Genomic DNA, 27,979 nt, shown 5'->3' with positions numbered 1-27,979 from the left:
TTTGTATTTATCCGTTTTTATTCAAATAGTTATGAAGCAATATCGCGCAGCCTTCACTATCGGCTTGGAAACAAAACGTACCAACTGTTACCGGTCCGCCATTTTGAATACACGCGTGAAAAAGTGGATTCCATTTGTTCTTTATCTTTTATTGTGTAGGAAGGTAGATTTCATTTTATGTGTGTTAAATTGTTTCTCATTGATTAAAATAAAATAACATTTGTAAGTACCTACCAGTAGGTATTGCGGAAAATGTTAAAAATATGTTATGACGATTCAAAAGTGCTTCTAGAAGATGTCTAATTGAATAAATAAATGTTTGAGTTCGAGTTAGAGTACCTATCGCTTTTGAAAACTTTAAAGTATAGTAATATATCTGATAAAGTTTTAGTCTTCGAAAGAGTAACAAACCCATCCATCCATCCTAAAGTACTTTCTCACTATACTAAGTAGCTTATAAACTGAGGTCTAACTTTTGTCTCACACTATTTCACCAACTTATACACTAAACAAAGGACCTTTCAAAGACAAAACAATAGAATAAGGAAGTATTTATTTACTCACTAATGTGGCATTGGGAAGAAACAGTTGTGCTTTATAATCGATTTATCGTGAGAATGTAGCAGATGACGGGTAACACGATCTTGTATGGGTAATCTATATTGTAATACGATATATTATAGATAATATGTTTATCTATATCTTTACTTAATATTATAAAGCTGAAGATTTGTTTGTTTGTTTGAACGCGCTAATCTCAGGAACTACTGGTCCGATTTGAAAAATTTTGTTCGGTGTTAGATAGCACATTTATCGAGGAAGGCTATAGGTTATATATCATCACACTAAGACCAACAGAAGCGGAGCAACGCGGGTGAAAAAGTGGAGCGCAGCTAGTCGATGATGATGATAAAGACGTTAAGATGTCAAAATAACAACAGTTTATTGAGAAAAGCATAGCTGTTATTTCTTTTTAAAGGTACAAGTCCGAGACGGGCCGCAGACCGCAAACTGCAACAGCAAACTGCAAGCGACAACACTTGTTTCTATGAACATCTATGAATCGCTGCGCGTCGCGTCTGCAGGCAGCAGTGTCGCCGCGCTTAGAATCAATTTCATAGATGTTCATAGAAACAAGTGGTGTCGCTTGCAGTTTGCTGTTGCAGTTTGCGGTCCGTCTCGGACTTGTACCTTTATTCTCTCTGCTTAGGCTTATATTGAGGATATAACTTTCACTTTTATCAAAAACAACTGAAATATGAGGTTTTACTTTGAAATCAATTAAAATATCGCAGATTGCTTAAATAGATTGTTAAATACCATACATATAAAACTAAAACATAAACACACAACATACAACAAAATATTCGATTGTTTTTTTTACTTTGCTGTACAAAGTATAAAAAACAATCGAATATTTTGTCGATCGAGTACAAAGCAAAATAAATTTCAAAACCACTACGTCAATGGTTCTCTAATTTAACCTTTAATCCGTCTTTACCGTCTCATCTTTTAAACAAAGTCTTCATTACGATAATTGTATAACTTGGACACAATAGATCGCTTCATAATCGCAAATTAACTCCATTGAAGATATCTCTGGATTGTGGAAATCAATCATGCTATCCATTAGGTATCCTAATAAATTGGTAGTCTAGACTTAATTAAGTGCTATTCGACCGATATCTAACTAGATTATGATATAACTAGCTTGCCGGACGCGGTTTCACCCGCGATAGTCTAATAAAAGTATGGTGTAAAAAGAAGAAATATATTTTTGTCCTTCTAATCTAATTAGCTCTTAAGTTACAGAATATTTAAATCGAAAAAAATGTTACAATGAATCCTAGCCACATAAAGTTAAATAAAAATTATATTATTTATATTAATCTGGTAGAGTATGTGGTGCTACGCCGTAGCATTAACGGTACTACGAACTTTAACGGTTCTACGACAGGTGTGATTTCATCTTAATCGTAAGAATGATTGGGCTTAAATTTATTATAAAAATCTATAAAATGCGATGGATTTTGGCACTAAGTATTGCACTTTAAATTGCAATTAACTCAAGCCAAAAACAACTATAATTATTATCAAACTAATTTTTCGTGTAAATTAAAATTAAACCGAATTTTTCAATAATTAAATAGCGAAGGCCGTTAAAAACGTCAAGTTACATTTTGGCAAAGTAAAATTAAATTGGGTGTTGCCACTTGGAAGGGGGCCAGATACGAAAATCTATGATTGACACTTCGTTATACTGTGGCTATACCTATCTATACCGAAAATTCAGCCAATTACGTATTCTCTCTCCAAATGTCGATTGTTTGTTGAAATTCGACTTTTTACTGATCGATGTTTGAAGGTTGAATTTTTTTATCGTTTTCGTGCAATGAATTAAAATAGAGCATGTATTTGCGTTCTGATAATTAAAGTTTTTGTTTATATCAGCTATCTGTACCCTTACCTACTGACATTTTGCTTTTATTAAATGTGTGAGTGAATTCCCGTGTTCCCTTATGGGGCGATGTATTAAACATCTGTTTCACTGATCGATTTTCTTTACGCACTAGTAAGTGATCAGCTTTATGTCCTGTCACAGCAAGACTTTTTTTTGTTAGTTTGTTAATCGAACCCAGAACCTCTCGGTTATACACTTCTAGGAGATGGTAGATCACATTAAATTTTCCAATCCAACGATATTCTCAATTGTACTAGAACCTATTTGCAATTTCTAAAGGTCTATCCTTTGAAACCAATACAGTACATACCTTGGTACATACCAATAAACCTGTCTTTGCCGGAATGTGTAAAGTTAAAACCAGCTTTAAAAATATTTGTATAAGATAAGACGAACATTTTGGGATGTCTAATAGTACCTAATCATTAAGCTAATTACTATTGAAAAGTTGGTATCGGATTTAAATATAAATTCTGTTCTTGTGCTGTTGTGTATTCATTTATTCATTTCTCCGTATAAAATAATAAACTATATTTAAGAAGGTATAGACTCAGGAAAATTATCAATAAATATTTTCTAAAGCTCTGTACTCTTTACCTAGATAGTAAATTTGATGATGTTGTATTATATTCACAGAAAGCTTAGAAAATAAATCGTATAAATCTAGAATGAAGCAAGAGCTACAGTACTAGGTATAATAAAAAAATTGAACAACGTAAATTCGTCAAAGGTAGCTTATTCAATATGAAAACCCTTTCCGAATATTACTAGAATCCATCTTCAGCTGAGAATCGCAATGGATTACATTTAGAAATTTATTTTTATTACGACCTTTTTCTTTAGCCAAGTGAAAGTGCTATTTTTGGACGGTTTTTGTATTCGTTTAAGGTATAGGGTCGTGTATTGGAGTGCGAAGGACAACCATGGCGAGCTTTGTAAAATTTTGGGAGAGCATGAAAGAATTGGGTCATGCTCGCAACGGGGATTAGAAATCGATTTATTTATGGCTGCTCTGTGCTGGATTAAAATGAAAATCATCCAACATAAACAGCACATCTATAAAATTTGGTTTCTTTAATTTTAAAGTAAATTACACAAATAAGTAAAAAGGTCCATCTTAGTGTGTATTTTGTGTGGGTGTACACATATATGTATTTTCATCATTAGAACTCATGTGCTATAATAAATTTATCATCTTCGCCAATGTTAATAAATATCGTTTAAGTATCGTTTATTAAGAGCGTGTATAGTTAAAATATTATTTTAAATAAGGATAGACAAAATAAAGATATTCAATGTAAAAGCCTGAAACCCGCAGAATATTTGCCCGGAAATATAATAATTACTCACCATATTACGAGGTAAGAAAATGTTTGAATTAGGGTTGTCAAAAACATTTTGAATATAATATTTTCCTAGTTATATTAAACTAGAGATTTAATTATTCATAAGAATTCGTATTACAATAATCACGTCATTATTCGATTTTAATTTAAAAAATTAAAAAAGTTATTCCACAGAATTTTCCAGAACAACAAACAAGCAAATACGTACCCAATTACTTGTGGGCTAGAGTTCAAATTCACTTGCAGTATTGCCAGTACTTCAAATCAGAGCTTGAAGATATCAGTTCGTAGCAACCCTAGCTCAGAACAATGTGGACAAACAATCACTTGAGGGAGACCTTACTTCCCCGCTCAATTTGGCGAAATTACTTGTTTAACGAAACGACTGCTGCTAAACAGTGTCGAAGAATTTGGAAAAACATAAGATTTCGTGTTTATATTGACAGTATTGTCGATATTTTAGAAGAGGACAGTAATATTTTATTTTCATTAGAACCTGTATTCCTGAAATAATATAATGAACGGTTCAGGATGTTGTTTATATTATTTCAGTTTTGTTTAAAACACGTATTATACCTGTCTGTGTTATAATTGGTCCCTCAATAAATTAATACATTTATTTCATTAACAAGATTAACGTACACATATGAGGTAGAATACTGTTTCTTATTGGTAAAAATATGACAATGTACCTATATAAAATGTGTGTTAAATTCTTTGAAACGCTTTGCGCTTTAAGTTTTAAAAAGCTCAATAAAATTTATTACACAAGTTACAATAGTTCTGAACTGAAGCGTAATACTTTGAGAATATATATTTTATATCATGCTTTCTAGGTTCTGTACGAATAACAGATTTACAGTAGTGTTTATCTTCTAGAAAAGAAGACATTTTAATCTTTATTTTTCTTTCTAATTTTTAAAGATAACATTTTTCTTAATTACAAAGTAAAATGAGCACATAATAGCACTAAAGGACAACAAACGTTTCCATTATATTAACTCTCCATTATTAGAAGAATTATTTCAAAATAATTACCAGCACCAACACAAAGTCTTTGCGCTCAAGTATCTCAATTCTTAGACTCAGATAAGACTGTCTCAAAGGCATTCTCAAAAACCTTCGTCCATACACCTGCCAATGCATTCTAAACTTTATTACCCACATTCACGGCTCATTTCCAATTGAACATAACATTTTCAAGATCAAATAATGGATTTTAAGCTTTATCTCATTGGATTAAAGTGTTTTATTAAATTGAACTTTTCGATTTCTTTTGTGAAAGAATTCTAGCGAATGTGAGAATTACTGAAACTTCGCTTTGATAAAATGGCGGAGTTGTCTTTTACAATTGCAAGTATTATTGGCTGAAAGTATAGTTCTTTTAGTTTTTTATGAAATTCTAGAAAATAAGAACAAAATTACGATGTTATTTTTCTTTATATGAAAGTAAAATTCAAAGGTAGGTATCAAAGAAATACTTTGATTACAAAAAATAGGTAGGAATTAGATTCTATGATGTAGTTCTAGTATGTATGAACTAAATATATTATTTTTTATTGATTTTTTAATCTCAATAATGAAAAGCGGTGATTTTAGTTTATTTCGTGAAGATTTATCGTCTCTGTAATTTCTAAAACTATTATCCGATTCTTATGTACAATCAGATCTTATACGATACAAATTATAGTAACTATTACCATTACCAATTATATTATAAACAATTGCAATGTAATCAATCGTGAAGAAATCTGAACTTATAAAAGATTTCTCCAAAAAAGAAGAGCAAAACAAAAATAATGACTAAAAAAATGGGGAACAATTTGAGGTAGAAACTTCGAGATCGAAATGAGGAAACTTTTGGGAAACGTTTGCAGAATTTATTACTCAATAATTATGCCTACTTATGAAGTTCCCGTAAAATTTAGAGGTTTGTTTGATAATAAATTACTTGTGCGTCTTTCTTGGGTATAGTTTGAAACTCCTACTTTAGACCATATAGAAAATATCAAGTAATATTAATATAAAATAATAATTTAATATGGTTGAATGTATTTTTGGAACATGTTTGTAATGATATTTGCAAATATTATGTTACTAAGGCGTCCACTGTAATAATATGTACCTACTTACGTTTTATAAAGATCTTACACATAACCAGTCGCATCCTAATCTCCTACTTACAAAATAAAAAACATTATAATATTACCATTTATGTATCAGGAAAACTTCTAACTCTCATACTGCCAATCAGAGCTGTCTAGAATATTTGATATTACCATAAAAATACGTAACATAAAATCTTCTCATTTTTTCCACTGAAGGGGCTAATCCGCCCACATTTCCTTTCTTTCCAATTCATCCCCTAATCCGATTTGGGGTTGATTTTTGCAGCTAATGGTTGTGTGCTTAGTATCAGGTGACGCGCCTACTATTGTCATTTAATATACCTATAATAATCTATAGATATAGATAAATTATATTATATATCTTACTAGCTTTCCCGAAAAACCCGCATAATTCCCGTTCCCGTGGAATTTTCGGGATAAAACCTATCCTATGTCTTTTCTAAGTTCTCAAGCCATCTCTGTACTAAATTTAATCAAGTTCGGTTTATTTGTTTTTCGTGGAAGCATAACAAACTTTATTCATAACTTGCGGTCCGCCCCGGCTTCGCCCGTGGTACATGTTTACGTTTTCTCTCCATAAGAACCATCCTCGTACTTTCTCAAGTTATGCGCTTACCAACACATTTTGCGATTCATTTTTATAGTATAGATTAATAGGGATATACATATAGATAATATGACGTTACTGTTAATGAGTGTATCATATAGTTATACATGTACCTATGTGTATATAAATATTTTTATATTTAAAGGACAGTAAGTTGGCAGTACTTTTAATTAGAGATTAGTGAAGTCATAGCAACTCAGACAATTTATTCAGCAGACAGTTTTTCGATTCTTGAGCTGCTCAACGAATTATATCGAATTTTATTATATAATATGTAATAGATAGCACATTGAATGATAAGGAAACCTTTTTGTCAGAAAAATATATAGGTTCTGATGTGGGACGGGAATATATATTACGGTTATGAAATAAACTGTCAAAACGGATCACAGTGATGGAATTGGGAGTGAACTTGTACAATAATACATTTCTTATCAGTTGGCTAGTCATAATCGGAATTTGTTATGGCTGAAAATCACTCAGGAGTAATGTGAACAATCTAATTTCATTATATTTTATAAAAAGTAGACAATATTTTACCAACGCTGTACTCTATCTGCAAAAACGGCAGACACGATAAAGACGTCATATATGGCATGATTCAATTATTGTAAGTTAAAAAGAGACAATTGAAATAAATTCTGGCTAATTAGCCACTTTTCAACGTGTTGTTCTTGGAGCGCATTAAGCATATTATCTACTGCTTTCTACTTATAATATGACTAGCTTTCCGCCCGCGGCTTTGGCCGCGCTTTCACGAAAAACCCACATAGATCCCGTTCCCTTGGGATTTCCGGGATCAAACCTATCCTATGTGTTAATCCAAGTTACCCTCTATATGTGTGCTAAATTTCAATGTAATCGGTTAAGTAGTATTTGCGTGAAAGAGTAATAAACATACACACCTACACATACATCCATCCTCACAAACTTTTTTTAAAAAATAAATAAAAACACACTCAAACTTATAGTTATTGTATCATCACGTGTATCTGTTTAAAGTCAAAAGTAAATAAAAGTCGTTTACATACAAACATACAGCCACCTCTATTTCAATATATCATGAACAATTTACAAACATTTCATGAAATTACATTAAAATGAAGTTATTTTCAGGGAAACAAAACTAAATCTCGCTGCTCAACTCAAATAACTGCAGAAGCAAGATAACAGGTCGAGTTTTATCAAATTTGAGAGTGGAGTAATTAAAATGCGCAACACTTGACGCAAGGACGAATTTCAAATGGTTTCATTTTAACCTGCATCTAGGCAATTTAAACACTTGAGACGCAGATTTATTTCCATAATAACTCTTTAGGTGAGTTAAAATAATATAACCGTGTTTTGTACGCGTTTCTAAGGAATGCTTTGAATTTAGATTTAAGTGGGAATTAAAATACTTAATGTGTGGAAGGTTTAATTTAGTATTTATTAAGCTTTTAGACATTTTCTATTCAATTTTATATTAAGTTTCGTATTTCAGATTGATATGAATATAGAATTAAATATTATCACTACATAGTATAAAACAAAGTCGCTTTCTCTGTCCCTATGTCCCTTTGTATGCTTAAATCTTTAAAACTACGCAACGGATTTTTATGCGGTTTTTTTAATAGATAGAGTGATTCAAGGGTGTTATAGTATATAATTAGATTTTAGACAAAGCGGGCGAAGCCACGGGAGGTAAGCTAGTATTGTTATAATGTAAATTTTAAAGAATAGACTCCATTAGCTTTTACATTTACAGTACTGCATTGCTTTACATCACTATTTATCATCTCCCAATTTATATTACAAGGCGACTTAACATTTTTCACAAAACTTATGAAACCAAAAAGGTACACATAAATATATCACGCACACCTGCACACGTCACATATATCAATACTTTAACCCTTGTACACATAACCCCTACCACCACCCAACCCTTTCAAACGATTGTTGTTTGAACTTGGTTGTAATGTTGTTTCTTTTATGATCAAAGGGTTAAGTGTTAGATTGACTAGGTATGTTCTATAAATATATTGATTTAAAAGAGCCTACGCGTCCCTCAAAGGCTGGCAGAACTATCGCTAGGTTACCTAACGTTGCAATTGCTATGGGCGTCGGTGATCACATTCATCAGTACACCGCCCGCTCCTTTGTCGGTTTTAGTATAAAAAAAATGGTCAATTGGCACTTATAAAAACTTAATAGGTAATGTCACTAGATCGAACTTTATAAAGATTGATTTATACTATGCCATGTTTAATCCGTACTATTATTATAAATGCGAAAGTAACTCTGTCTGTCTGTCTGTTACTCAATCACGCCTTAACTACTGAACCAATTTGCATGAAATTTGGAATAGAGATATTTTGATACCCGAGAAAGGACATAGTCTACTTTTTACCCCGGGACATAGGATAGGTTTTATCCCGGAAATCCCACGGGAACGGGAACTATGCGGGTTTTTCTTTGACTGCGCGGGCGAAGCCGTGGGTGGTAAAGTAGTATTGTAATTAAAATTATGAAGTAGTATTTAAAATAACGTTTTCATTAAAATAGTATTCCCATATTTTCGATTAAGCGTCGCTTTAGAAATAGTATAATAGAATCAAGAACTAATTTATTTGCTTGATATTTATTTTAAACTCATTACCTCCATAATAAACTTCATTCAAATTAAGCTCGTAACGCTAAAACAGAAGAAAAACAACTCTAAGATTATTTTGCATGTAATAAAAGAAAATAGTTCAACTAATACCCATTCCTTTACTAGTGTTCACTATCATGGCAACCCTGAATGAACTCAAATAAAGTTGTAATATGTAATATAATGAATAGTAACTGGCAATTTTCGTTCGTCGACCCCTAAAGTTTTATGAGTCGTCTGCTGTTGATAATACATTAATTGTGAGAGATGTTCTAGTAAATTCTTGTTCATGCTGTAAATAATTAATTGTATTAATTTTTAGTTGAAGGTCGGAAGTTTGACATTGAAGGGCGTTTATTAATATTTTATATAATCTGTACTACTTAATTAACTATTAGACAGATTATAAAATATAGTGAACAGACTGTCTTAGAATCTATACTAATATTATAAAGCTGAAGAGTTTGTTTGTTAGAACGCGCTAATCTCAGGAATACTGGTCCGATTTGAAAAATTATTTCGGTGTTAGATAGCTCATTTATCAAGGAAGGCTATATGCTATATATCACCGCGCTAAAAACAACAGGAACGGAGCAATGCAGGTGAAACCGCGGGGCATAACTAGTTATAATTAAAAGTTTAACGATATATTGTATGAATGAATTAATTTTGATCAAAGTACACAAAGTTCTGATAATTAATGCAGAAGTGTGAGAAGACATTTAATTCGAAACTGACTTTATAATAATGTATTTTATCTTTCATTCGAAACTTGTGTAAACTTCGACCGGTCACAAATCAAAACCTTGTAGAGGCATAAGGCTTTGATTTGTGACTTAAGTTAAAACAGCTGTGACTTGATTTCCAACAAGTTACATGTCTTAACTTTTAACAAGTATAAAATAGTTTTATCTCGTTGATATCTATAAGTACATAATATTATATCAAGCTGAAGAGTTTGTTTGTTTTTTTGAACGCTCTAACCTCAGGATCTATTGGTCCGATTTGAAAAATTATTTCAGTGTTAGATAGCCCATTTATCAAGGAAGGCTATAGGCTGTAGGTTATATATCATCACGCTAAGACCAACAAGAGCAAAGCCACGAGGGTGAAACTGTGAAGCGCAGCTAGTCGAACTATAAAAGACAAGCTTATGGCCGCAGCTTTCTCGTTTTTCTTTTCTTGTCGTATGCTCCATTTATATGAACGAGAAAAAAAAACGTATACCTAAATATTTAACTCTCTTTGTAATACTTTTTAACAGGTACAATATAGACAAAAATTGTTAGCAATTAAAAGTATATATTCTTAATATTCATGTTTCATGTTGACTTATATGGAAACGATAAAGTTTTGATTTTTTAAAATCATTTTTCACATACATAGAATTACTTTTCACGTAAATAACGTAGTTATTTTTATTTCCATCTTTTGAAACGTGACAAATACGCAATTGAATTAATTTTATTTGATTGTCGCTTATTATATTATTAATGTTGCATCAGGATTCACCGCAATTTGCAATTATTTCTCATTAAACACTGATTTTACTATTTGATTTAATTCATGTACAGTAAGCACCACAAGTGACTGAAAATATACAATTTTCACAATTCAGTGTACCAATTTATTTGGAAGGTTGTACGTTATTTAAATTTAAAATCGTTTTGTGATTTACGATGCCGACTCTATTATTTTCAAGTAAATAAAATCAAATTGTACTGTTATGTTATTTTTTCTATATAGTGGATAACATAACTTATATTATATAAAAAGCTACTTTAATTAATATTATTGGATCCCTGAACGCATTCACACATGAACACAAACACACACATATTTATACTATCACCTTCATCCACACTCACCTTCCCACAACACACACTTACACAGACACACACACACACACACAATCACACACCCTATGTTAAATGGAAAATGTTGTAAGTTCTTGTATTAAGTACACTCATTATTATTAATTATAAATTATTTAAACATAATTATTGATGTACTCTATAATTCGTCTTAATAAAGTAACCTGTACTCCGTTTCTGATATCCAAGATACAGGCAATAGCCTAGTTTGGATATCACTGTACTAGCAACCTTGTAAAATAATCCTACTGTAATCACATTTAACAAATATAATAAAGATTTATTTATTTTTTTTTTTTTTGAAATTATTGACTTTAAACACGATTTATTCATTATATTATCAACACAACGCTCGCTGCAAACGAATCCTAATGAATGAATAAATCACGTTTAAAATCTGTTAAAGTCTTTAATTTCTGAAAGTACCAGTAACATATTTTTTAACCGACCTCAAAAAAAAGGAGGAGGTTATCAATTCGGCCGGTATGTTTTTTTTTTTATGTATGTACACCGATTACTCCGATGTTTCTGAACCGATTTACGTGATTCTTTTTTTGTTCGATGCGGGATGGTGTCGAATTGGTCCCATAAAAATTTTATTCGGATAGGACCAGCAGTTTTTATTGTATGAGCTTTTTTGTCCGTAGGTATTTGTAAATTTTGCAAGTGCAAGTTTGAAGTCGGTTGTTTTTAACGCAGTTATCACTTGTTCATCTCCGATTTATCAGATGCATCTGCTAAACTAACCTGACAGCCAAGTCCCATTGAAAGGCGTATAATGGTCGACCAGAACGTCCGCGAGGGTCGGCCGTCTCCCCCTCCCCCTCCCATCGTCTCCCGTGGGGGTGAGCAGCGCTATGCTGAACACTATCAGACCCAGTACCGCTGCTATGACCAGCAGTGCGATGAGGATGCCCCGCCAGTTGCGCTGTGTAGGAGTCGAAGCTGCTAACTCCTGGAAAGGAAAAGTGTGAATAAGACACAAATCTTATGTAATTGTCATGAATTTATAGCGGTAATTGTTTCGTCATTCACTTATACGTTATTGTAAACTTTACAATAAACAAGTTACTTCATACTCAAGTTTTAACTACCTATTTTACTGTAGAAATTAAAGATTTTAACGGACTTTTAACGCGATTTATTCCTTATTGTTATCCTGACGTTTCGAACACTTTGCAGCGAGCAGGGTCAGAATACGTTTTATATATCTAAATGTATAAAACTCGCCTGAAAACTAACAGAAAATGCTATTTTGCTGTAATCTTTTCTATATTAAACACTAGCTTTCCGCCCGCAGCTTCGCCCACGTTTTCAAATAAAAACCCGCATAGTTCCCGTCCCCGTGGGATTTCCGGGATAAAACCTATCCTATGTGTTAGTAGTATGTATATGTGTGCTAAATTTCATTGTAATCGGTTCAGTAGTATTTACGTGAAAGCTAGTAACACACACACCCACATCCTTACAAACTTTCGCATTTATAATATTAGTATGATTAATAATAGTAATTCTAGATTTTGTAATATAAATTAATAGCAGTATATTATGTGTCACAAAGAACATTATAATAACTTATGACAAAACATATTGTAGAGTATGCTTGAATTAGAATTTTGAAGAAAATGTTTTGGAACTAGCATAAAGCTTGCTCTCTGATAGCCTTTCATAAGAAAAAAAGATATCTTTAATATTCATATTTCCACATATTTTATTCCATTCTTTTGAGTATGGATTTTGAATTTGATAAGACTAATCTTTCTTCAATATCTAATTTCACTCTTCGCTGATTTTAACTATAAAATGAACATATCATAAATACACTTTTGTCGTATTATAAATGCAAAGGATGGGATTACTAGGAAAGTTTTTCGAGTGAGAATTTCCGTAAACCTCTTAACATTTTCTTTAATAAAAGTCACATATCGCGGGAAGTTTATGAAAAATATCAACGATTTTCACAAGCTTTGTGCTTCGCGTCGACGTTAAGCCTTTAATCTTTAAGAACACACAGTGAATAAAATATTATATCCATTGATTCGAAATTCTGTTTGTCACATTGGTGCAGTGGTAATAAAACGAACCAACAATTGATAATAATTACTAGGTTCAATACCTAGAAATTGACAAAATAGTTAGTTTAATTTTCCTAGTTTTAATTGCCTTGTTTTTGCTCACCCGCTCGTTGTATTATTTCTTTCCTATACTTTAAGGGTTGCCTGGTAGAGATAGCTACATAGCGATAAGATCGCCTTTTGCTTATTTAAATATATTGTATGTTTTTATTTCTATAGCAATACAGGATTATCATACACTAGCTTTCCGCCCGCGGCTTCGCCCGCGTTTTGAAAGAAAAACCCGCATAGTTCCCGTTCCCGTGGGATTTCCGGGATGAAACCTATCCTATGTAATCCAAGTTACCCTCTATATGTGTGCTAAATTTCATTGTAATCGGTTCAGTAGTATTTGTGTGAAAGAGTAACACACACACACACACATCCTCACAAAGTTTCACTTTTATAATATCAGTAGGATTAATTCTAGGGATTAATTCATAAAAGTTTTTATTTAATTTCGCTGAAAGATCGATCAGTGAAAATGTATCTGAAAATAAATATGAATATGAAACAAATAAAATGCATCTGCCCCATAGGGAATATCGTGATACTTTTATGCATACATAATAAATAATTATTTAGTGATAAGCGCTGCGATTGTGAACTGGGGAAATCACGTGAATACGAGCTGAAATGTGAATATTGCTTTTACAAAAGAAATGTTCAAATTAATGTTTCAATATTTAACCGTGTGACCCAATTTGAAATCAATTCACGTATTCAATTGTGTACTTTAGAATACAATTGCTATTTAATAAGTTGACTAGTATTCTTGTACTGCGTATTCGCAGTGGCTAGAAGCTATGAACGATAGGACGAACAGGTTCATGGGTTCGATTCTGTATATAGGTTTTTAAACTAACTTATATTTTACTAGCTGATGCCCGTAGCTTCACCTGCGTGCAAAAGATAAATTTTCATCCTATTTTATCCCCTTGGGGGTAGAATTGATCAAAATCCTTTTCCTTTTCTTTAGGTGCCTTCATCCTAACATCTACCTGCATGCCAAATTTCAACTCGATCCGTCCGTCCAGTGGTTTGGGCTGTGCGTCGATAGATCAGTATGTCAGTCAGTCATTCACCTTTGAGTTTTATATATTTAAAGATAATTCAATGTCGTTTTTCCACTCTCAATTATATTATCTTATTCAGATTTTACCGCTTATGTTTAAGGAATTGGTGTAAGTTTACTTTTATTAGGTAGTGTTTTATTTTATCTTTTTACAAATAAGTTTTATTGTGGTTATTTGAAGCTTTATTTTAAAACAATTTCACAAAGCTTTTCGCATTTTTTCGTATATTTCGTGAGAATTTTTTACCTGTATCCCGATTATATCCCGAAATATTTACGGTCATGGCATTTTTATTAATTGTGCTATTGTGAATATTTTTTTGTTGAATCATCTTCCAATCGGAAAGGCTTTTGTGAATCTCCCTACATATGCCTTACTTCGACAGTCGGCCCAGAACTGGTTTAGAATATATCTATTAATGTAAAACCGAACCGGGTAAAACCGTGGGGCATAGCTAGTTCATTAATAAATAAATTAATGAACAAGCCATGCCCCGCGGTTTTACCCGCAGTGCTCCTGTTGGTTATAGCGTGATGATATATAGCCGATATAGCTCGATAATGAGCTATCTAACACCGAAAGAATATTTCAAATTGGACCAGTAGTTCCTGAGATTATCATGTTCAAACAAACAAACAAAGTCTTCAGCTTCATAATATTAGTATAGATATATTACGAGAGATAAGTTTAATGGATTAATAAACAACTACGCAAAGACCCGTTCTCTATTTCTTTATTAACTTTTATATGTTTATTAAAGTCCTAATAACCAAAAATATGTACTTTTACTCATTCATTTATAATTTTAATGAAAACCTATTACAAACATAGTTTTTGTTAAACTTTAGAATGTCTTTCAAAGAGTTAAATGTCTATTAATCGCTCTAATAGATTTATATTCTCGTTTTACTCATTGTTACTGACATAGCGCCTAAGATTGAAGCCTTTGCTTGCTTTGTGATTCATCCTTTTCTTCTCTATTAGGAAAATTCTTATCTTTTCCAATTAAGCTACTATTCACTTAATGATTTAACTAGACTTCGCTTTTAAATTGTTATATTTTACAGGCTGGTGACGTAAGTTGGATTCTCTAATCTAAGTGGGATTATTATAATAATTGAAATTTAGAAAAAAATAAAAATTGTTATTGCGGAGCCAGGGCGATCAGGTGGCTAATATAATATAATTTTATAATATTATTATATAATACTAGCTGCACTCCGCGGTTTCACCCGGGTGGCTACGCTTCTGTTGGTCTTAGCGTGATGATATATAAGCCTATAGCCTTCCTCGATAAATGTGCTATCTAACACCGAACGAATTTTTGCATCAACGAAAACGTAAAAAAATAGCCAAATTGGTCGAGTCGTTCTAGAGTTTTACGCTAACCAACACATTTTGCGATTCATTTTTGAAGTGAAACTTCTTTATCGGGGTTGGAAAAAAATTTAGTGTAAGTAACATTTTTTCGTTACGCGTGACATTTTTCCGTTACGCGCCATCTTATTCTTATCCCTACCACGCGTGATTCAACGTATTTCTGTAAAGTTGCATATTAAAGTAAATTATTTTTTGAAAAATAAGGTCATAAGGAAGTTTCACTTCTTACGTGTGTAAACTAGTACACGCACACAGTTTTTTTTTATTATAGGTATAAGATGAAACTATTTCTATATCATTTATGAAACTATTCCTGTCTTTTTGTTTGTTAAGCTTTCAGGCGACTAAACATGGATGAGCTTTTAAAGTGTGTCGATCGAACTTTGAAGGTACAAGTTATTTTAGTTTGTACCTAAAATAAAACTTAAAAGGAGTACAAGGGGTATGGAAAATTGTATTTTCATAAAGTTTGTTTGTTTTTGTTTAAACGAGTGTTTGCTTGAAACAATTAAATTCGTGAACTAAATACAGAAAACAGTTATTTCGTCTCCACAAACCGTTTCAGTAAATAATAAACTATGTTTTATTTTTGTTTGTAATAAACGTAAAAGTAAACTTAAGTACTTTAAGTGGATGAAATTTGAATATTATTATAAAAATAATATAGGTACGTATTATATACATACGTACGTATATAATCCAGTGATTGGAGGCACAAATACACAAAATAAATTAATGCAAAATTCTTCAAATCATTTCCTTTACAAACAAAGTCAGCATTCAAACCATCGATCCCCATTCATTTGACCGTATTTCATATAAATACAAATTCCCTCAAGATTGAAAAATATTTCGCCGTTCTTCAGAAGCTGAATAGAATGGCTCCCTAATGAGTAGCTAAGTGCGGTGTATCCGTTTGATTAATCACCGTTAGGTGGAACACACAGAGCGAGCAGCCTCGCGAACATGTCAGTGTGGACCCGTGTGGCCGGTGCGTGTGTCGTCATTTTCCCTAGATAATTATGATAGAGGTTTCGTAAAATTTCGTATAGTATGATGAATAAATTTTTAAACTTGCTTAAAAAAGGAGTTTAATAAATTGAACTGTCGGCGATGTTATATAGTATTGTATAGAATGTTGTATAGTTAATATTATGATTTGCTAGTTTGGGAACGTCCGCGTTAGTTTCATTACATTCGAGAATTTTTTTTCAAGAAATATCTTAGCCTCGAGGCAAACTACCACACACGCACATTCCTCAGCCGAGCAGATAAGTGAAAAATCTATTAAATCTGACCAAGCTGCTTCACGCAGCAATAGCTTCGCGAGGCTGCTCGGTCTGTGGACCTGGCTATCGAATAAAGGCTGAATTGCTATAATGTTAATGAAAAAGTACCTCATAAATATAGCCTTATGGAAATGTTAATAAAGCTGGACAAAGCGACGCTTGGTATTGCCGTGGTTTGATTGCAAATGAGAATAGCCTTTATTGATAGAGGTTATGGATTATTTTAATTTGTCACTAATGGTAAGAGAAATGGCAAGCGATAATATCTGGATATTGGTTATAAAGGAGAATGGCAAACTCCCATAGGACTCTGGGCCTGATCGTTACACTGATGATTTATGGGTGATTAAATAGATAAAAATATACAGACTCTATGAATATAATAATTATAGATCTTTTCTATGGGATAGCAGAGATATTGGGATATTGATTAAGATCAATTTTGAATATATAACGTTACTAAGGCCCTTCTGCCATTAGGTACGATACTTCTAGAATACGATACTCGCGTAGAATACTACTTAGATATTTGCTGGCTACCCGATGCTCGCATATTATGCGACTGAAAAATGACTAAATTCATAATTATTGTGCCTCGTTTTCGTGGACCGACGTTATAATAATAATAATTCATTTATTTATTGCAACAACAGTTATGTCGTTATGTCGAGCAATCAGCAATTCCAGTGACGAAGAAGCTCTTGCAGTTTTTCTTTTTTATAGAAATAAAAGACGCCAACGTAAGAGTAAGAAGTACTGGATTCATCCATATATTGAAAGAAACATAAATTGTAGAGTTTTTGTAGCCGAACGAGAACTACAACACGATGATTAGATATTTTCAATGACCTAATACTAGGATATTTTTATCTTTCTAACGAAGAGATACGCGCGAGAGTCGAGACGCGATGCAAAAGCGACCGACACGGTGAGTAGTGCTATACTAGTCGCGGACGTGTAGGATACCAGTAGCGTAGTGTGCGAGCCTACATAAAAATGTATGTGAGATACTCCGCGGCGACTAGTCTCCGAGACTTGCAGGATACTTGAATCGCCTATGCGTATCGTAATGGGAGAAGGGCCTAAAACTTCACTCAAATGTCAAACAACAAACATAAACAAATCACTCATCACTGACACAATTATGATTAATAATTTGACATTTTATTAATGGCCAGCTACCTAAATAAAAATGTTATAATTATTATTGATTAAGTAAAACATGTTTTTATTTTATAGAATGATCTAAATAAATTAAGATATGTGTTAAAAATAAGTTAAGTTTTGCTTCTGATTTATAAAGCATTTGAATTCAATAAAATTAAAAATAAAATATAGACATTCATTCGTATTAATCGATATATTCGACTTTTTTACTCCTGACAACACTGACAATCTCTGCTTGATAAGACCAGTAGTCATAGAAATCTAAATAACAATGCCGGTAGTGAACACATTATCTTTTTTTTCAAAGATTTGTTTTCCCATAGAATCAGAAGTAAATATTTTACCAAGAATTACTAAAAATAACATAATGAATTTTAAATATATTATGATTTCTGTAACAGTTAGGCCCAGTTTCGCCATTCTCCTTTATAAGTAAGTTGAGAGCAGAGTTAGTGTTATGATTGTAAATTGTAATTAGGTCAAGTCAGTAGCAAATAAACGATCGTCGTGAGAGAACGCATTTTTATTTCAAGCCTCAAGCCACATTCAAAACTGAACTTTATTGCAACAACATATGGTCCATAATCGAGCCGGATAAGTTGCAGTGAGCAAATATTAGATTGCAATATTGTGAATGTGAAACAACAATTAGTCATCGCGCGAGTTAAATTCACTTTCCAGTGAATTAATAAAAAAAATCATATTTCTTAAATGATTTTAATTAAAAAGTAAAATTACATTATACGTGTTATTATGAGCACGATGCTTCACAATATGTTTTTATTCTAATATTATAATTTAAAGGAATAAAACGTTCTCACGAACGAAAGCACACCGTCAGCGCTTCACATTACATATAGCGTAGGGTTGTCACATAACTCCTCCCCCCGCAGATCCGCAACTATTTTAGGACATTGAGTGAAAATGTTGCGGCAGGATCAACTTCTGGGGCTGATGTTTTCTGTGTTTTCTGAATATTCATTTTCTTTGATTTGTAGCGACGATAGCACAGGAACATTGAAGTGGCCGCTGCGCTCAGTAGCTAAAGATGTAAAGTGGTATTGTCGTATGGTAGATGGAGTGCAGTCCCAAGGTTTTTTAGCGTTCTCGTCGGAATATTACTGATTGGTGCAATTAAAATTTTTGTAGGTGTATCTTTAATTTCATTATTAATATTTGTAATAGTGAGGTCGTCAGTACGTAGAGAGCAGTTTGTAGGTAACGTTGCTATGAAACTGCATTGGAGATGAAGCTATTCCTTACGCTTGCAGGATAATTTAACCTTTGTGAGATGAGGAAAAATAATGATGTAGTGACTGTCGTCCAATTTCTCCATTGCTGGCTTAGTTAATGTTAGGCAGGTGGATTCACAGTCGCTGGATATCTCTTGCGTGGTGATGAGTTTTGCAATACAGTCGGGTGAACTTCTTGTATGATGATTTAGGGTCGACTTCACATAGAAACCGATTGCTCTTCGATTGAACTTCGGGCATTCAGCCTCTATGTGCACATAAATATCTTTATTGGTTGCTATATAGGGATAGGGAGGTATGATGATATGATTTGTACGATTAAAGTGTGAGGAGTTATAATGGGGAATCTTAATATAATTACTATCCTATTTTTACTAAAGTATGATCCAGTGCGAATTATTCGCGGAGATCTACATTAATAATTTGTTCTGAATCGTAAAAGGAACGTAAAGTAACTAATATAATACTTAATATATCTATCCCTAACATAACATGGTGCGCTCGCGATGTACGCATAAAAGCTAAACTATCCTCTATATTTCTTATTACTAAAAGCTTAAAAGTAAATCATTAATATTATCGTCTAAGGAGTCTAGGAATTGCGCTAATTCTGTATAGAACCTAAACCATTTATCAATCTACGTTTTACACTGGTTTTAAAGCTTCTAACAAGGACGATGCCTTATCCAATTTTTCGTTTAAATGTTGAACCCTAATTTTATATAGTAATAATGTACGGTTATAATAACTAATTGGTCGCATATTTTAATGAATTTTGTTAATAAATGGGGGTTACCATAAAAATCTGGGACCACCCTTAAGCATTTAAAAATTTCTTCCGTGTCAAACGACATATTAAAACTATCAATACTTCTAATACTATCAACTAAACTATTTCTCGAGGACTATTGGGTATTAACAGCCTCGGTACCCCGGGATTTCCTAGGATGGAAAATCGTGAAGGTTTATTCTAAAATTAATATAGGAATATAATATAGGAAAGCAACACAATAAAATAATTCTGTGCAACTCACATTGACATGGTTTCTGTATCGATGGCTGGATACTGCTGATGTTCTGGATACTCGCTTGGGTTTTTAAAAAAACCGGTCGGCCGCGCGGGGCCTCGGAACCGATATTCATTTCGGATATCTTCCCGCGGGCGACCCGAGTATCCTACCGACTGCGCCAGTTAAATTCACTTTCCAGTGAATTAATAAAAAAAATCATATTTCTTAAATGATTTTAATTAAAAAGTAAAATTACATTATACGTGTTATTATGAGCACGATGCTTCACAATATGTTTTTATTCTAATATTATAATTTAAAGGAATAAAACGTTCTCACGAACGAAAGCACACCGTCAGCGCTTCACATTACATATAGCGTAGGGTTGTCACATAACTCGCGACTGATTCATACAATTGAAGTTATAAGTTTTAACAACAAAATTATTTACAAAGTAATTATGTCGTCGGTTGAACAATTATTAGAACAACTGGAGGATTGTGCTACTTTGATTAAAAAGGCTTTAATAAATCACAAAAAAGCCCCAAAAGCTAGATTAACAAAGGGATATTTGAAAGTGAGATCTCAAGTTGTAGATGATTATTGGTCAACGTTTAAGGATCTTCATGGATCTCTTCTAAAGTTAGTACCGCAACAGGAAAGGAAAACATTACCATACTTCGTAAATGAAGAATATGACTTGTGCGAAGAACAATACATTTTGTTGAAGACAGAATTAACGGATTTGTTGGAATCGAGTTCAAGTACTTCGACGGCCGTAGCGGATTGTAAAGGAGAAGTGCAGTGGGTTGCGTCGGAAGCTAAATTACCTAGAATGGATTTACCAACATTTTCGGGTTGTTATGAAAATTGGCAAGTTTTTGAAGACTGTTTTATAACATTAATACATAATAATACCCATCTAAATAATTTTCAAAAACTACATTATTTAAAATTGTGTCTTACAGGCGAAGCTAGTGCTACATTGAAGCATTATCAAACTACTGATAACAATTATATTCCAGCTTGGGATACGCTCAAAAAACGTTATAGTCATAAACGACTGATATTAAATTCATATTTAAAAAAGTTATTTATGCAAAAAAAGGTTCAAATTCAGTCTTCAAGTCAGCTAAAATCATTTATCGATGTAACTAAAGAATGTATTATTGGTTTAAAAAACATAGGGATTTGCACGGAGTCTTGGGATCCAATTTTGTTATTTATTTCGTCTCAAAAATTAGACCACGAAACGCATAAAGAATGGGAAGATTACGTTAGTTCAACTCTCAATTTAACATCTGATGTATTTCCCACTTTCAATAATTTGGTTACGTTCTTAGAAGGAAGAATTCATGCTTTAGAGTTAACAACGACAGGCAATAGAACTTTAAAAGAACGCTCATATCATGTCGCGAATATTAATGATAAAATTTGTATTTTTTGCAACAAAGATAATCATATTCTTAGTCATTGTAAGGAATACGGGAAACTACAACCGAAAGAACGCAGCGCCTTCGCAAAATTAAAAGGTTTATGTTATAATTGTTTAGTACCGGGCCATACACTTATATATTGTAATCACAAGGCATCGTGCAGAATATGTGGTAAACGACATCATTCCCTCCTTCATGAACCTGGAAAGAAAAGCTTTACTCAAGAAGAAAATCAAAACTCGACACAATTATCTTTGCATACTAATGTAGAAGAACAACATGAAGAAGATGATATTTTAGAAGAGGTCAATATTAGCGATGCTACAATAACTTCACACATGGCTACACAACCATCTACGGCGTTACTCGCAACTGCTATTTTACCTGTCAAGGGGACGTCAGGACAAGTATATTATTTACGTGCTCTGATCGATCAAGGCTCTCAGGCGACGTTTATAAGTGAAAGAGCAGCTCAACACATAAAGGCAAAAAGGTTGCCTGTCAATGGAACAATATCAGGTGTTGGGTCCACATTAACAAGAACAAATCATATGATTCAACTTGAACTTGGTTCAAGGTATGATGATCAGCTTAATCTGAAGGTTAATGCGTATGTTATATCTACCAGACTTACAACACAACTTCCAAATAAGTTAATACCAATTGGTGATTGGCCGCACATTCAGGGCTTAAATTTAGCAGATCCAAGTTTCAATAAGCCCGGGAAGATAGATTTATTATTGGGAGTCGAAGTTTACGCACAAATTATGCTAGGAGAATTAATTAAGGGTCCACCAAACACTCCTTGCGCTCAGAATACAATGTTAGGTTGGATTATATTTGGAAAAACAAACACACAATACGAAAACAATAACGTTATTTCTCTTCATTGTCTAGATGTCAAGATAGATGAAATGATGAAACTATTGTGGGAACTAGAACCAACAACTAAACGTGAATTAACACCTGAAGAACGACGCTGTGAAGAAATTTATTCATCAACACATTCGAGAACTAAAGATGGAAGATATATAGTGAAGTTGCCTTTGAAAAGAGACCCACCTATGATAAGTCAAGGGAGAACAAGAGAAATAGCTTTAAAGAGACTAGAATATTTAGAGAAGCGCTTTGAAAAGAATAAAGAGTTGAAGGATGATTATGCTAAGGTGATTCAAGAATACCTCGAATTGAATCATTTAGAAGAAGTTTCCGAGGACGAAAAAGATAATGCAGCTGTCTATCTTCCACACCATGCGGTCGTGAGAACAGACAAAGATACTACTAAAACAAGAGTAGTTTTCGACGCGTCATGTAAAGGTTTGAATAATGTGTCCCTTAACGACGACTTGATGGTGGGACCGACATTGCAAGAAGATTTAAGGTACCTAATTATGCGTTGGAGATTAAAACCAATTTGTTTTGTTGCCGACATAGAGAAAATGTACAGAGCAGTTATTGTTGAGCGTGGCCATCAAGATAATCAAAGAATACTGTGGCGCAATAATCCAAGTGATGAGGTTCGAGACTATAGACTGCTGCGAGTAACCTTTGGCACCGCATCCGCACCATTCTTGGCCATTCGAACTTTGCATCAGGTAGCTAACGATGAAGGTAGAAATTATGATATCGAGTCACAAATAATTAAGGAAGATTTTTTTGTAGATGATTTGATTTCTGGACGAGACACGGTGGACGAAGCTGTAGATTCTGCAAACAAAATAACACAAATATTAAATAATGGTGGCTTTTTGATCAAGAAGTGGTCATCAAACAGTGAATCGTTTTTACAACAATTGAAACCACTTCAAATTAATTCTGAAACAAATATAGATATAAAAACTGAAGGAATAATTAAAACCTTGGGACTTACCTGGAATCGGATCCACGATGAATTAAGATATCAATTAAAATTTAAAACTACACCTGAAAAACTAACTAAAAGGATAATATTAGCCGAAGCACAAAAACTATTCGATCCTCTTGGCTTTTTGGCTCCGACAATAATTCCTGCAAAAATAATTATCCAAAAACTCTGGGTTCAAGGCGTTGCTTGGGACGAAGAGACATCACCTGAAATAAAAAAGGAATGGTTAATATTAAGGAAAGGATTAGAAAAGGTTAATGAAGTGAAAATAAAAAAATGGTTACATACATTTAAGGATTCGATGAATACTATCACAGTTCATGGATTTTGTGACGCTTCTACGGTGGCCTACGCAGCAGCTGTGTATTTGAGAGTAGTAATGAATGATAGACAAATACACACCGGGTTGATAGCAGCAAAGGCAAGAGTCGCTCCAGTTAAACCAGTTTCTTTGCCAAGATTGGAACTTTGTGGAGCTGTAATTCTTTCTAGGCTACTTAAACAAGTTCAAGAAGCACTTAGAATATCTAACACTCAAATTTTTGCATGGACAGACTCAAAGATAGTTATGGCATGGTTAACAGGTGACCCAGCTCGTTGGAATGTTTTTGTAAGCAATCGAGTAGTTGAGATAATAGATAATATAGGGAATAAAAAATGGCATCACGTAACATCGGAAAATAATCCTGCTGATATAGCAAGCAGAGGAGAAAACTTACCTGATCTTATTAAAAATAAATTATGGTGGAATGGGCCAAATTGGCTTCAGACTGATGATATTCCCTTTGCAAAGGGTAATCCAGATTCAACGGACTTAGAAAGAAAGAATACTATCATGCTAAATTTAAAAATTGAGGACACAATTAAAAATACTCTTAAATTCGAAATATTTGATTCTTTACAGGAAATGCTACGAGTAATAGTGTATGTTTTAAGATTTTTGAATTACAAAAAGGGACAAATTACAACTGATAAAAGCATTAAGGTAATAGAAATGGAAGATGCATTAAAAAGAATAATAAAAATAGAACAAAGAAAGGATTTTGCAGAAGAAATAGAAAGGTTGAAGAATAAAAGAAATTTAAGCAAAAACAGCAAACTCCTTTCTCTGAATCCAATATTAGATGATGCTCACATTCTCAGGGTGGGCGGTAGAATAAGACACGCAAACATACCTTTAGATTCAAAACACCCGATGATTCTTGGTTCCGAAAGCGATTTGGTCACGTTAATCATCGCAGATGCGCACAAGAAAACATTGCATGGGGGTTTGGAACTCACGTTAAACTATTTAAGAGCTCGTTTTTGGATTCTGAGGGTGAAGTCAACAGTCAAAAAATATATACATAAATGTATAATATGCGCTAAACTTAAAGCGAGTAGTAGTTGTCAACTTATGGGAGACTTACCTAAAGCACGAGTCACTCCAGCACGACCCTTCATAAATTCTGGTGTTGACTTTGCAGGTCCCTATGATATATTAATGACTAGAGCACGAGGTGTAAAAACTACAAAGGCATATATTTCTATTTTTGTATGTATGTGCACAAAGGCCATACATATAGAATTAGTAGGCGATCTGTCCTCTCAATCGTTTATAGGTGCTTTCAGACGATTTGTAGCACGACGAGGCAGGTGCACAGATATTTGGAGTGATCAGGGAAGAAATTTTGTTGGAGCTAACAAGGAATTAGTAGAAGCATGGTCACAGGCTGGTCTCAATTTTAAGGACAACATAGCAGACATTCTAGCACAAGAGGGTACACAGTGGCATTTTATTCCTGCCTACAGTCCTAATTTTGGAGGTCTTTGGGAGGCGGGAGTGAAATCAATGAAATACCATCTAAAAAGAATATTAAATACAAATGTAACGTTCGAAGAGATGACTACAATTTTGTGTGAAATTGAAGCTTGTTTAAATTCACGTCCACTATGTTCAAAGGCTAGTAATGATATTGATAATGTAGATGTGCTGACACCTGGGCATTTCCTAATTGGTGAAGCTCCAATTACTATCCCAACTCCAACCTTGTCTAATTTACAGACAAATTATTTATCACGATGGCAGCACACACAAAAACTAGTACAAACCTTCTGGCATCGCTGGCAGTCGGAATATTTAACTCGACAGCAACAAAGACCAAAGTGGCAAACAAAACAATCTGAAATGGACATAGGAGATGTGGTTGTGATAAAAGAAGATAACTTACCACCCAGTAAATGGGCTCTTGGTCGTATTGTTGAGAAACATCCTGGAGAAGATGGTATTTGTCGAGTGTATAGCGTTAAATATCGCGGTAAAATAATAAAACGTTCCGTTACTAAGTTATGCCAATTATCAATTAAATAAACAGTTAATGAATAACTTATATATAATAAGTTTGTTTATGTTTAATTGAACTTACCTTACGTATTGTTTTACATTGTATAAGTTTTGTTTTAAAACCCGTTTTGGTGGGCGGCATGTTATGATTGTAAATTGTAATTAGGTCAAGTCAGTAGCAAATAAACGATCGTCGTGAGAGAACGCATTTTTATTTCAAGCCTCAAGCCACATTCAAAACTGAACTTTATTGCAACAACAGTTAGTTATAATTGTGATTATAATATTGAAGATATTCGAAGCCATTTCGTCACTGTGTAAAATATTATTAAATAATAAAGGAGAATGGCGAAACTGGGCCTAACTGTTACAGAAATCATAATATATTTAAAATTCATTATGTTATTTTTAGTAATTCTTGGTAAAATATTTACTTCTGATTCTATGGGAAAACAAATCTTTGAAAAAAAAGATAATGTGTTCACTACCGGCATTGTTATTTAGATTTCTATGACTACCGGTCTTATCAAGCAGAGATTGTCAGTGTTGTCAGGAGTAAAAAAGTCGAATATATCGATTAATACGAATGAATGTCTATATTTTATTTTTAATTTTATTGAATTCAAATGCTTTATAAATCAGAAGCAAAACTTAACTTATTTTTAACAGATATCTTAATTTATTTAGATCATTCTATAAAATAAAAACATGTTTTACTTAATCAATAATAATTATAACATTTTTATTTAGGTAGCTGGCCATTAATAAAATGTCAAATTATTAATCATAATTGTGTCAGTGATGAGTGATTTGTTTATGTTTGTTGTTTGACATTTGAGTGAAGTTTTAGGCCCTTCTCCCATTACGATACGCATAGGCGATTCAAGTATCCTGCAAGTCTCGGAGACTAGTCGCCGCGGAGTATCTCACATACATTTTTATGTAGGCTCGCACACTACGCTACTGGTATCCTACACGTCCGCGAGTAGTATAGCACTACTCACCGTGTCGGTCGCTTTTGCATCGCGTCTCGACTCTCGCGCGTATCTCTTCGTTAGAAAGATAAAAATATCTAGTCATCATGTTGTAGTTCTCGTTCGGCTACAAAAACTCTACAATTTATGTTTCTTTCAATATATGGATGAATCCAGTACTTCTTACTCTTACGTTGGCGTCTTCTATTTCTATAAAAAAGAAAAACTGCAAGAGCTTCTTCGTCACTGGAATTGCTGATTGCTCTACATAACGACGTAACTGTTGTTGCAATAAATAAATGAATTATTATTATTATAACGTCGGTCCACAAAAACGAGGCACAATAATGATGAATTTAGTCATTTTTCAGTCGCATAATATGCGAGCATCCGGTAGCCAGCAAATATCTAAGTAGTATTCTACGCGAGTATCGTATTCTAGAAGTATCGTACCTAATGGCAGAAGGGCCTTAGTAACGTTATATTCAAAATTGATCTTAATCAATATCCCAATATCTCTGCTATCCCATAGAAAAGATCTATAATTATTATATTCATAGAGTCTGTATATTTTTATCTATTTAATCACCCATAAATCATCAGTGTAACGATCAGGCCCAGAGTCCTATGGGAGTTTGCCATTCTCCTTTTGTCAGTTTTTACCTAACATAATAATAAGTGTTAACAATTGAACATCTATAATATAAATAAAACCAGAAAATGTCTGTGTTGTTCTTGTGTTATTTATTAGTTCCCTTCCATCAATTGTTGACGAGCCCAACTTCCAACACCGATGTATTGGAAAAGTTTCGGCGACGCTCATCACGGCGACATATTGTCGATACAAAGTGGTTTTAGGGTTTTTTATACTTACACATATCATAGATATCTTTATTCAGAATTTATGTATCTATGCTATCTAAATCACATCTCTGTGTGCTTGTGTGTGTGTGCACTCTATGAGCATACAATTGGTATTTTAGGTAAACACTTTTTTTAAATAAAATGTTGAGTTATTTAGCACATTAATAAGTAGTCTTC

At 33.2% G+C, this 27,979-nt stretch overlaps 3 protein-coding genes across 3 annotated transcripts in view; 2 read left to right on the top strand and 1 right to left on the bottom strand.

The window, feature by feature from the left end:
• The window catches only part of LOC123701672 (inactive dipeptidyl peptidase 10), a 305,461-nt gene that overhangs the window by 34,128 nt on the left and 243,354 nt on the right, over positions 1-27,979 (bottom strand). Inside the window, exon 2 of the mRNA XM_045649163.1 lies at positions 11,800-12,007. Within this exon, the coding sequence (XP_045505119.1) occupies positions 11,800-12,007 (208 nt within the window). The remainder of the gene's footprint in view (positions 1-11,799; positions 12,008-27,979) is intronic.
• Positions 20,746-23,872, top strand: LOC123701669. Its single transcript, XM_045649158.1, has 2 exons — positions 20,746-23,372; positions 23,440-23,872. The coding sequence occupies exons 1-2, from the start codon at positions 20,802-20,804 to the stop codon at positions 23,446-23,448; spliced, it is 2,580 nt and encodes an 859-aa protein (XP_045505114.1). The 5' UTR covers positions 20,746-20,801; the 3' UTR covers positions 23,449-23,872.
• On the top strand, positions 23,925-25,624 carry LOC123701670. The gene is made up of 2 exons (XM_045649160.1): positions 23,925-25,487; positions 25,519-25,624. The coding sequence occupies exons 1-2, from the start codon at positions 23,943-23,945 to the stop codon at positions 25,525-25,527; spliced, it is 1,554 nt and encodes a 517-aa protein (XP_045505116.1). The 5' UTR covers positions 23,925-23,942; the 3' UTR covers positions 25,528-25,624.

This window comes from Colias croceus, chromosome 22, assembly GCF_905220415.1.
Source record: "Colias croceus chromosome 22, ilColCroc2.1".
NCBI classification, from domain to species: domain Eukaryota; kingdom Metazoa; phylum Arthropoda; class Insecta; order Lepidoptera; family Pieridae; genus Colias; species Colias croceus.
Note: the sequence above shows the minus strand (reverse complement) of the source record. Positions and strands in the feature narration are given on the sequence as shown.

Coding starts and splice junctions, on each gene's coding strand:
- LOC123701670 (XM_045649160.1), top strand. CDS start 23,943: ATGAATACTATCACAGTTCATGGATTTTGTGACGCTTCTACGGTGGCC.
- LOC123701669 (XM_045649158.1), top strand. CDS start 20,802: ATGTCGTCGGTTGAACAATTATTAGAACAACTGGAGGATTGTGCTACT.